Source organism: Seriola dumerili, unplaced genomic scaffold (assembly GCF_002260705.1).
Source record: "Seriola dumerili isolate Sdu_G_001 unplaced genomic scaffold, Sdu_1.0 BDQW01000025.1, whole genome shotgun sequence".
Classification (NCBI taxonomy): Eukaryota; Metazoa; Chordata; class Actinopteri; order Carangiformes; family Carangidae; genus Seriola; species Seriola dumerili.
In genome coordinates this window covers 14,320,990-14,333,597 of record NW_019174280.1, presented here as the reverse complement: position 1 = coordinate 14,333,597, position 12,608 = coordinate 14,320,990, and the positions used below count along the sequence as shown (strand labels likewise).

General features: G+C 44.3%; 1 protein-coding gene across 2 annotated transcripts in view; it reads right to left on the bottom strand.

The window, feature by feature from the left end:
* Positions 1-621: 621 nt before the first annotated feature.
* Positions 622-12,608, bottom strand: part of akap12 (A-kinase anchoring protein 12) — a 43,699-nt gene continuing 31,712 nt past the window's right edge. Inside the window, exons 1-3 of one of the 2 annotated variants that reach the window (XM_022768730.1) lie at positions 11,862-12,108; positions 3,147-7,544; positions 622-1,734 (exon numbers count right to left, since the gene is read on the bottom strand). In XM_022768730.1, the coding sequence (XP_022624451.1) occupies positions 3,151-7,544; positions 11,862-11,886 (4,419 nt within the window). In that variant the 5' untranslated portion in view covers positions 11,887-12,108 and the 3' untranslated portion in view covers positions 622-1,734; positions 3,147-3,150. Of the gene's footprint in view, positions 1,735-3,146; positions 7,545-11,861; positions 12,109-12,608 lie in introns of those variants that run through there. The other variant, XM_022768721.1, reaches the window with a different exon arrangement.

The following is a 12,608-nucleotide window of genomic DNA, read 5'->3' as shown; positions in this document are numbered from 1 at the left end:
CTTTGGGAATCTAATTGAATGCAACTTATACAATACAACTTATCCTGTGAGCAATGGAAAGTCTGTGACTCCCTGATTTATCCTAACTCAATTTGGCTTTTAAATTAAGAGTAAAATGAGCTTTTGTTGTTATTTGCGGTACCATGCAGTTTGTGCCTCTCTAAATCCTCAACCAAGTGAGTCTGGTGCCAGTTTAATGGACCTGAGCTATCATGCTTGGTGAAGAACACAAAATAGTGCAGGTCTAGCATAAGACTGAACAGAACAAAGACAGTTTTCATACTTTTATCACCCTTATTAACACACACAGTTGAAGTCAAAATGACACAAATGACTAAAGACTAAAGGGTGTACTACTTTTCATAGGCAGCAGAGGGTGTCAACATACAGTCTTTTCATAAAGAAATATAAATTAAGTGTAGCAAGGAAGGTATTTAACCTCAATAAAACTACCACACACACCAATGATACATATGTCACACAGTAACAAGGCCATTAAACACTGTGAACATGAGATGCTTTGTAAGTGTTTCTTACATGCACTTGTCTACCCAGTATGACTCTTCCAGTGTCAAAATTTGCACGTTACTGTTTACCAAATACCTCTGCCACATGATCAAATGAGGGTGTTATAATAATATTTTATTGTATTATTACGTGAAACAATGCGTAACAATGTCTTTTTCACAGTGAATCAGGCAGTGATTGTTTGTTTCTTATCTACATGAAGCTTATTAAGTATTTTTGCCGGGGTGCAGAGTGAAGAACACATTGTGACAAAAGTCAAAACACGTGGTGCATTTCTGGTAGGTATTATCACACTCTCTGCCTTCCTGTTTTCATTTCTGCCGTCAGTCTTATCACTTACTGTCAGTGGAATCACACTTGTACCATGGTTTAATTATAATTGCTACAGATGCTTGAAATAATCTTACGAATATGACAGTTAAAGCTGTGACACACAAGGCACTTTTATGCAGCAGTTTCACATTTGTTTTGGTAAATTTTACTGAACCTTATTTTTTTTGGATGTTTGTATCACCCTTCAAAGTCACTGTCATAATGTTGCTCAAAAGAATACCTAATGTTTCACAGCTTAATATGGGAATTTTAAGAACAGGAAACAATGTCCATACAATAACAAAATGGGACAAAAAAAATGAAAAAATAAAGACTTAGGGGTGAATGAAAGAATACTCAAGTTATAAATACAATATACAAGATAATAATCCTCCATCTCTTCACCTTCTGACACCATCTCACTCTCGCTACTATACACATACAAACACACGCGCACACACACACACACACACACACACACATGCACAGATACACACTCGACCAGGTTTTGCAGACTCTTGCCTTATGCAGCAAGGGCAATGGAAAGTCACTGAGACATTGAACATACATCACACCGATAAGAAGCCAGATGGGATGCTTCTGAGGCAAAGGACATGCGTGAGTGTGCGTGAGAGAGTCAGTGGGTGGGTGAGGATGTGTCGGCGGGGTCGTCACGTTGTTGTGACGGGGAGGGCTGCGGGATGGGGTTGGGGTACAGGTGGAAGGGGAGGTGGAGAGAATGGCAGAGGTGTCACTCCGTCACTCAGTCTCTCTGGGCGGGGCCCAGTCTCAGCGTGTTACCACAGAGCAGCCACCTTCTTTCTCTTTCTCTCTCTCTTTTTCTCTTCCTGGTCCAGACAGTGTGTCTCCCAGGCATTAGTCTTGTATCGTCAGCTGTGGTGGAGAGGGAACAAAACAGTTATTAGGAACAAGAAAAAAAAAACCTGCATCTGCATATCAATGTAATACAATCTCTGCCAATCTCTATTTCCATGTCTTTGGTTCCACCTAAAATTGATTTCTTTTTGATGTGGATCCCAATTTTGAGCCTGAGGTTTTTGTGAGTGTATATTATTTCTTATGTGTTTTTTCTAACCACATAAGAAATAATATATACACTCACTGCATTCAGTTGTGCACTGTGACAGTGAATTCAGCAACTATATTATGTAATGCACCATGCACCTTTTTCCTAACGTGCTACAAACAACCTTGTCCTGGCTGTTTTCAGTTCATACTATAACTGTGTGTCATATGTACTGTGTATTGTATATAGCAGTGTCAGTAAATCCAGAGAGATAAATAGCACATAACATGAAAAGTTATTTATATACTGTACATATAAACTACGGTATTCTTTATCTCGTATCCCATACTTTTAGTTTTTGGTTTTCTATTTTAATGTTCGATTTTACCTAACGTTCTTTTTTCATTTGTCCTTTTATGCCCCTCAAGGTTTATTGGATGATTCAGGTCACACTTACTGCGAGAGCGCTGCTGTACCACTGCTGCTTATAAGCTGCTGTAACTCACTAAGCTTCTCTCCCATTTCTATTCCTCTCCAGACTCTCCTCTGCTGCAGAGCTGCATGTCTGCTTTAATAAATATGAAAGTGAACTACGCCCAGTTTCTTCCTCCTCTTCACCGCTTATATCAGACAACTTCAGACACTGTCACTAAAACATCATTGCACGTTACAAATTGCTGCCCCTTTGCACATACTGAAACTATAATTCAATCAAAGCAACTGAAAAAAACACCCCAACTTGAGCTCTTTGAAGCTTTGTAACTGAACCTAACAAATGCGTACTCCGACATGGTTTCTTGACTCCATACTGAGCCTGTGATAGAAGGAAAACAGGAGGAGGGAGTGGAGGAATCATAATCAGTCTTTCAGCACAAGTTCATCTGCCCCTCACACACCGCTTCCCTTTAAGACCCTGGCCTACAAAGAAGGGGTCAATGGCGGCATTCCTGCTTTGATATCAAAGGTCCCCTGGTTACTCGTAGCCCGAACAAAAGCTTTTTCATCTGGTCAGTGGGCAAATCCCCTCCCCTTCTGCCTAATAAAAGTAGGGCCCATTGATGTTTCAAAAAAGCCACTATGAGAAGATTGTACGATAGGCCTACAAAGGAATTTTGAAAATAACTAACTTTTTTCACTATTTCATAGTGATGGAAATGTTATAATGTAATACCTCGTGTAATACTGAAAAACTAAATATCACCTGCATTTTGATCTATTACCATTTAAACAGTTGTCATGACAATTCAAACATATATCAGAGTTGTAAGTTCAGTCTCACCTGCTCATGATGCTGCTGTGATCTCTGTGGACACAGGCTCGATCTCCTTCACCGCTTCCTCAATCACTTCGATCACCTGCGCCATCACCTCTGCGCACTTTCCTGACGGCGGTTTCTCTGTCTCTGTCTCTGGCTGGCTGGCTGCTGCCTCTGTGACTTTGCTGGGATCGGACACTTCTCCTGAAGCTGTCACTGGAGCTTCTTCTGACAGTGTTGAGAGTTTGCTTGCACTTGCGGGGCTCTCGGCTTTTACGCTGGTGTCTTCAGTCACGGGACCGTTGCTGTCAAACTCTTCCGCAGCCTCTTCTGCCACTGATTCCTCAACCACCTCCGCTGTCTGCAGGATCACCTGTACTGGCATGTGGATCGCAAGCACTTTCTCTCCCTCTGAAGGGGCCTCTGGTGTAGTTTCCTCTGATTGTGGTTTCACTTCCTCAGCTGCTTCTTTTATATCTGGTTCCTGAACTGCTTCTTCTTCTTTGCTCTGTTTCTCCTTGACCTGTTCAAGCTCTTCACCAATCTGACTCTCTGCCTTTATTTCTACGACTTCTTCCACTACAACAATTTCTTCACTTACTTTTACCTCCACAGCTTGCCTCAACTCTTCCTCTGGTTTCTTCTCCTCCTCCCCGACAGAGGCATCAGTGCTCTCTATCACCTCTATTTGGATGGTGTCAGTAACCTCCATGGCAACATGAAGTGGCTGAGGAGACTTTGGTGCTGGTTTTTCACAGATGACAGGGACAGGGGTTTCAGTGATAACAGGGGCCACTGGTGTGATCTCAATCTCTTCCTCTGTTGTTGCTATTGCCTGGACTGGTGTTGGGGTGGTGGCTGTTGGGCTGGCGGGCTTTTTAGGTTCAGGCTTGTCTTCTGAAACTTTTTCCATTGCATCCTGAATGACAGCCTGGGCAATGACCCTGCTCTGTGCCTCAATCTCACTGGCCTGATGCACATCCTCCTTGATATCTTCAATCTTCTCGGTGGCCTGCTCGGGGACTACACTGATCTCTGACTCTGCTGTTTGAACGATAGTGGCCTCCACAGTTTCCACAACCGTACCCTCTTCCTTGGCTTCTTCCACCTGGACTGGTTTATCACAGACTGCCTCCGACGCCACTGCGTCTTTCACGACCACCTCATCTGAGATTGCCACTTGGTCAGACTCGGTACTGAGTGAGGTGACAATGACCACTGTTTCTGTGATAACAGGAGCCTCCTCACTTGGTATGACTACAGGAATGACTGGCTCAGTCTCGTTTGTGATGGTGATCTTTGCAGTTTCACCAATAGTAGAAGATATCTCTTCAGTCATAACCTGAGCGACCTCTTTTATGGGTGTGTTTTCTTCAGTGGCAGCAAGTTGCTCTGTGTCGATTTTCACTTCCTTGGTCTCAACAATTGGCTCAGAGACCTCTACGCTCTGGGTGCAGACAGGAATTTCAGATGTTGGTGTAATGGGATTGACTACTACAGATTTAGGGGAGTTCTCGCTCACGGAGGTGGCCTGAATGACCTCAGTCTCCTCTAGAACAGTGTTGATGACTCCAACCTTCTCCAGCTCAGGTTCATAGCTCTCAGTGGCAGCTTCAATATCTGTCGCTTCACTCTGTGAATTTTCAACAACAGGTTCAAGGTCAATGGTTTCTACCTCCTGGGCTTGGGCCATGATCACTTCATCTGCTGCAAGAGTGGCTTTCTCTGTACTTGCTGGCTTCTCGTCTATTACCACCTCTGTGCTCAGAGAATCACGGACCACAGCCACACACTCTACAAGGGGGACCACAGGCTTCTCCAGAGCTACTTTGGCAATCTCCTTGGTGCCTAAGCCAGTGCAGATAGCCATGGCCTCATCTTGAGCATGTGGCTCCAGAATGGTATTTTCCTTAGACTCTGCAGTCTCAGTTGGTGGTTCATACTCAGTACTTTCAGTAGCTACCTCTACTTGTACATCTTCAACAGTCACAGATGTCTGGGCTAGGATTTCACTGATTTGGGCCTCAATAGCCCCCACTACCTCCTGGGCGGTTCCCGACTTAGGTCCTTGAGGAACAGGGGTGGTTTCTGCAGCTAGAGCCAGAGTGACAGGCTTCTCTTCAGCTGTGGACAGCCTGCGCCCCATGCGACCTGGAGCTTTAGGAGGCAGCATAGCTTGGTCCTCAGTTTCATCCTCTGCAATGTCAGTGTCAACAGACCTAGGCGTGGCAGCATTCTCTGCCTCCTCTGGGATGTCACTCAACTGATTGTTTTTATCATCAATGTCTTCGACGGTGGCTGGAATCCACGACGGGGACCTATCTTCAGTGGACACTTTAATCTGGACTGCAGCTGGTTCTGCCGGTGCTTCCTGTTCGGCCTCAACTTGCTCGTCATACTCGGACATAGGAACCACAGCCGGGGTGTCAGAGTCCTCCTCACCTGAGCCCATTTCAGTGGAGGCTTGTTTTTCAGCCTTCTTCTTCCTGCGTCCAGGGAAGAACTTCCTCAAAGAGAAAGATGACTCATCCTTTGGTGCTTCACTGTCTGACTGGACCTGCTCTGCACTCTCCTCTGGCTTTTCCTCAGCTTTGGCCTTATTCTTTGACATAACCATGCGTTTCAGCGTGTCCCAGGTGGATTCTCTCTCAGGAGGGCTGTTTAAAGGTTCAGGGGAGGAAACAACTTCTCCCTCACTCTCTGTGTTTTGGGAAGTGACAATGGCAGCCTCAGTTTTGCTCTCCTGTTCCCCTTCTACTGATGCTGATGCTGCTGCTGCTGCTGCAGCTTCCTCTTCAATCTTGGTCTCATCATCATCGGAATCAGAGGTCCTCCTTGTCTTCTTTTTGGGTCCACCCATACACATTAGGGCCTCCCAGGAGACAGAGGTGTCCATTTTCCTTTTGGGCTCCTCGGTGCTGCTGACCAGTTTCTCTGTGTTTTCAGTCTTTGGCTCTTCCTCGGTTGGCTTTTCCTCCTCAGCATCTTCCTCAACACTCTTATCTGCTAATGCAGCACTCTCAGAAGAGGGCAGAGGCTTTGCTGGTTTTTCACCTGTGGCTTCATCTTCGCTCTCAGAAGACCTTTTCACAATCTTCTTGGGTGTAACTAGTTTCTTGAAGGAGGACCAGGCAATGATTCCCTCTTTTTTCTTCTCTCCATCAGAGGCAACTTCACCCTCAGTCTCTTGGCTAGACCCATTCTGAGTGACCTCCACAGCAATAACATGCTCTCCTGATTCCTCTGGAGATGAGGGCCCACTGTCAGCTTTAGGAGCCTCTGTTAACTCAGTGGAGGACTGCAGTTGCTTGGCTGCCTGCTCCCCAGACTCAGTCAGTTTGCTCTCGGCATCTTTCTTGTTCTTCTGCTTCTTAGTTGACAGCTTCTTTAAGCCAGCTCCAGTGAAGAGCTTCTTCAGGGGGCTTCCCTGGGGCTTTGCCTTCTCCTGTGATGATAGCAGCTCAGCCTCAGAAGTCACCTCCGCTGGAGCCTTCTCCTCTTCTGCACCACCTTCTGCTTTTTCCTCTTCTTGTTTGGTCTCATCAGTAGTAGCTGCCGCAGGAGCAGGGGTTTCAACAGTGACATTGGGCTCTGGTGTGGTCTCTGATTTTTCTTCCTCAGGAGCAACTGGTGCCTCCTCCTTGGGCTCTGATTTCTCTTCCTCAGGAGTTGCTGGCGCCTCCTCCTTGGTTTCTTGCTCTGCCTCAGCCTTCTCCTCCTTTTCGTCCACTGCAGCAGCAGTTTCCTCTGTCTTAGCTGTCTCCTCCTCGACAGCTGCCTCCTTGTCCTCCTCCTCTTTTGTCTTCTTGATGCTGGCCTTCTTTCGTAGGTTAGAGAAGAGTCCTCCACTAAAGAGCTTTCTGAAGGGGGACAGGGTGGTCTCCTGGGAAGGTGGAGTGGCCTCTTCTTCCTTCTCAGCTCCTTCCTCCTTTACTGCTTCATCAGTAGCTTCAGCAGCAGTGCCTTCAGCTGGGGCATCAGTGGCTTCAGCTTTGTCAGTCTCATCTTTAGTGACTTCTGTCTCAGCAGTAGCTGCCTCTGTGTCAGCCTCCTTTTCTTCAGCCGTGTTCTTCTCCTCAGCAGCCTCCTCCTTCTTTGTAGGTTCCTCAGTCCCACTAACCTCCTCTCCTTCTTTATCTTTGACTGTCAGTAGCTTCACGGGCTCTTTCTCCTCACTCTTGTCCTTCTTCAGAGTGAACTTAAAGCCCACAAAGCGGAAGATCTTCTTGAAACCCACTTCACTGGCATCGTCAGGTTTCTCCTCCGCTGCCTTCTCCTCCACAGCGGAGATGTCATTGGCATCAGGAGACTCTTTCTCCACTTTCTCCCCGTTCACTTGAGGAGCTACTTCATCCTGGATGGTGCCCATAGTCTCAGGAGCCTCCTCCTTCTGAGCCACAGATACACCATCTGGCTGGCCAACTGAAATGACAAGAAAAGAAAGAGCTGTCAGTATGATACTGATCAAATTCATCACTTAAGCTCTACTACTTCCCTATACAGCTCATACTCTGCTACAGGAAGCTCACTTACAATATTCCCATGATATTCATGTAAAAATGCTGTGCTGTGCATTATGTAACATTTAATTCAACAAATTCAGGTAATGATGAGGAAATCAGCTCAAACAGCATAAACCACTCTGTGTTTAATCAAATGGCATTACTCTGAGGAGAAACTACATTAAAAACAAATGAGATTTTTACATCATGAATGAAAGTCTCTTTGCCATCTGCAGATACTTAGAGATGCTGTACAGAAAGTATTTGCTGAGATCCCGATGCTGTGAGATGATTTCATCAAGCACATGACCAATAATTGCAATCAGATTGTAATTTGGTCCCACTAAACCTGTGCTATGTGACCATGCCAAAGAAATAAAAGTTTTGGCATTGACACAAATAAAAAAGAAATCCCCCAAAGGGAGAAAATGTTGCACAGTGAGAGTAATGCTATTGGCAATTTGTGGATTATTGTCCCAAAACACAATATGTGCAGACCTACAACACAACCTCACAAGGGGTGCCTTGTGTGACCCACTTTTAGTTTCTTTCGACAGTCAAACTGAAACACTTATGACATTATTGTGAGAAATCCATTAGTAGTCATACAAATAAAAGATAAATAACAGTTGAGATAACAGACATAAACTACACAACCGACACACACATCCATGTCTACTATCTGTGTTTTGACAGAGGAAGGCGTAGGGGGATGACGACCTGCCAGTGTCTGAAGCTTTCCTTCTGTTTTTTTCTTTCTTTCCTACTCAGATCTCACTACAGTCTGGGAAACCTCACATCTGATACCCCTGGACTCTCAAAACAAATTCCCAGGACTTTTAATGCTTAGATATCAGCTTACCTGATTACACACACAGGGGAACTCAAAGATGCATACGCACTGCCAGAAACCACGCACACTGTGGGAATCACACTGGGAACAGCTCACTATTATTTGCATCTGTCAGTCACACATCAAAATACTATACAGCTACCGACTATAAAATAGTTCGACTTACTTTTTAAATCAAGACAAATACACACAAAAATATAAAGTATAAAAAACAAGGCATTTGATTCCAATTCCTCTTTTTAATATGCTGTCTTCTATGAAAATTGGATTCAGATTGTAAATCTCTCCATATCTGAGAAAGACGGGTTCTTGCCTCACACACAAAAATGTAAAACTGTGCGCCCACATCTGTCCACATCCTCTTCCTAAATTATAGACACAACGCTTCACTTCATTCCTGAAATGTTTTAGCTTTAAAATAGAAAACCTGATATTTAACAGCTTACCTGTAATTAGGTAAAACCTCTTTGCACTGTTGCACTACATGCTAAATCTGTGTGCTAAAATAAAGAGATGCTTTGATACACTAATGATGTTAGCAGGGGCACGCCCATATCTTATGTATAGATGTGACTTGAGAGGAATGTGAGCTATGCTGCTCATGCTATGTTTGGGGGAATTATTTTAGGGTGCTGTAAACATAATCTGAATTTAAATGCGAGGGCACTTCAAGAATGTTTATTTGTTTTTTGGTTAAGCTGCGTCTCGTCTGCGGCCATATAGGATTCAAACCAAACAATACAGGCCTCTGCTACCCCTCCTTAAAATAAGTCCCAATCCCCTTGACCCAAATTCCACCACAGCAGGATGGATGGGGACCCACCCCCTTCCCGAGGCACACACTCATGCAAACACAATAGCCTTCTAACCCTCTCTGGCCTCTGAAAATAAAAGAAGGGGTGTGGTCAACTTTCTTATTATCAAGACATGGTGCAGTTTAGAGTTGGCTTACTTTACCAAACTGATGTAAACATGAATAAAGAAGGAGCTTGGGCAATTTATAAGATGTCACATGGTAGTGGGGTCTGTCTCACATATGTGTTATTTTCCCTGTACTCACGGTCCAATCACACCGTTAAGTGAGCAAGTCAGAACTCGAAAGACCACAAACATCATATACAGAAACAGAAGTCAAGCAAGCGTTTATCTAATATGCAACCTACGCTTTTAATTGGCTGACACAAATTCAACTTTGCCTAAGTAGTAAATGTGTGTCAGTGTACATAATTACACCCGTTCCTCTAAGCTGTTCTCAATAAAGTTCCGGTGCATTGAAGAGTTTTTGTGTGAAGATGTGTGTGTGTGTGTGTGTGTGTGTGTGTGTGTGTGTGTGTGTGTGTATCTAGGAGGAGGTCAGTCTGTTAGCCAGCCATAGCCATGTGTATCTACATGGATAATAAAAGAGGAACCATGTTGATTTAACAGACTACTGGCATTTCTCTCGTCTTTTTGATCTTTGTTTTCCGGCCCAGCTTTTTTTTTTTTTTTAACAGGCACACAACTGTTAACATCCTTACACTGATTTGGTTTTGGGGGGGTGGGGTGGAGAAGGAGTAAATGCGAGGAGAGGGAGAGGGGGGGGGTGTTTTGAATAACGACTGTACCAGAAAGAATGCGAGTGCGAGGGGTGAGGCTACAGGGGGTGAGTATAAGGGACACTTAGGAGATGAAGGGACAGGCCTGAAGGGGATGAGGGGGGTTGCTGCCTTGAGGCTAAAGCCCTAACTCACTTTAAAGGGTGTTGCATATCTCAGACACACACATTTGTGGCTGAAATGCTTCTCTCCGTTGTGGACAGGCTTTGTTTATGTGTGAGCATGTGGTAAGGTGATGATCCCATATTAAATATCATAGCTGCGGCCAGAAAAACAATTGTTGTAAATTTACCCCAGTCTCCAGTGAGATCAGATAACGTTTCTGTTGTGGCTATTTCACCACTACTATGGATTTGTGTCTTGTTAAAGGGGGTCTTGGGGGGGGGGGGGGGGTGCAGTTGAGTCAATGGCAGCTATTCTTTCTGGACACAATATCCAAACTTTGCTAAATATATGCAAATCCTTGTTATAATTACTGTTAGTCTGGAGCAGAGGCCATATAAACAAAAGAAGTCAGTTAAAAAAAAGAGGGCAAGGAGACACCCCAGCACCCTCCCCCAACAGGACCTCTTCTAGCACCCCCTCTCTGTATCAAAGGTGTGGTCAAAGTGGCTCCGTGGCTCCAGGGGACCCTACACATCAACAGTGAAGGCACGAATAACACCCACTTTAGGAAAATAACTCTCTGTAATCTAATTAACATCAAGTCGAGGTCTGATGTAACTGTATGCTGTATTAGATCACAGCAAAATATAGAAAACACAAATGTTATCTATCAATATCAACGCTCTGGCATTCCAGTCATGTACCTGAGGTCACAGTGAAGCAAAACATTCAAACCCTGCTCCATTTCAACCATCACTCCCAGTTATGAGGCCTGAAGAAGAATCGGTCTTGGCATGTAATTAATTCCATACGCCCCTCTCTCCTCCCTCCCTATCCTCCGCGGCTAAGCTGAATAACCCCACTGGGAATTAGGATCCCACTCTACCCTAATGAAATACTTCACATGACAGAATGCTGACTTTAGCTGACTTGGATGGTGACATGAGCTAAAAGCAGGCTCTGAAAATATGTCTGTGAATGCATCTTCATATATTTCCATCTGGCAGCTGTCACTGTGTGAAATTCTTTTCCCACCAAAAAGTTTGGCAGTTGAATGGGATGTATACCCCAGAGTTCAGGGCAGTCAGCAGTTGGTTTTGGGCAGAGACAGTGGTTACAGCACTGTGAATGGTATTTGTTAGTACAGTGGATAAACAAGTCTTTTCTACAGCGTAACTGTAAAAGGGGATGTCTTGTAAAAAGCTGGACTTGCTCTGGCACATCCCACCAAACCACTGGTGATGTACACAAATGATGAATGAACACTTGATGATTACAGACGAGAAATTGTAATTAAATTAGAGTTGAAACTTCATGAAATGTGAAAACTACAAAAGTTAAGCATGATTTGACTTTTTACACGACAAGGCTCTGTGGTGGTCAAAACAAAGACATCTCACCACTGAAATCACTCGCTCGTGCCGGGACATCTACAAACCACAATGCTAACTAACCACACCCTCAGGACAACAATGCCTTCGGCTGCTCTCACTCATGCATAGAGAAACCACTTGCTTAAGTTTTCAATATATTCTAAATAAATCACTCAAAGTCACAAAAATGATGGAAAGTCTATGTTTTAACTTAACTTTGATACAAGCCCACAAAAGTAGCCACAAAGTTGCATATATGTTGTAATAAATAACATCCCTATATTATTAAAATGGTAAATGAAGCCTTTTACCTGTTAGAGTAATTGTTCCAAGCATTGGTAAAAGTCCAAAAATCCTTTCACCAAAAAATTACAAAAATAAAAAAGATGCAAAAAATCTAAGATAAGTGAAAAAATATGAGTGAAATGTATTTTGTTTAGGCTTTGTATTGTTTCCCTTCACTTGTCTGCACACACAGATTAAATCTGAGATTTGTTTCTTTGAGTTGACTCCGTCTTAACTCCTACAGTTGTGTGTCTTTCTCTCTCGCTCTCTCTCTTCCAGCGCTTCTCAGTCAGTGTGAACAGAAAGGAGGGCTCCACACACATTTCAACAGACTGACACACATGTCATGTTAGGACCACCCCTGCCTCCCTCCTCCTCCCACCTCCCTCTCCTTTCTTCAGCTGTTCTGAATGAGCGCCCTTTCACCCCCCCACTCCATCCCCACCCCCCACTCTCCTTCCCTCTCCTCCTCTTCCTCATCCACTCGCCCCCTCTCAGAACTTAGCGTCCATCCACTCAGCGGATGACTAGAGCTCATCATGTGATCTCTCAAGGAAGCATTTGTTGTCCACTATTGTACATGCAAAAGCTCCATATAACCCCCCCACCCCCCACCGTGTTACTCACGCAACCTCATACACATTGATTCTTTGGGGTGGGGGCTCAGGGGTTAGGGGGGCCTTGATAACTTAAGGCTCTGTGGCCTTAGTAACCATATGTGTCCTCAAAAGACATGTTCTCACACACTTTTTTTCTTTAAAGCATCTGGAAAC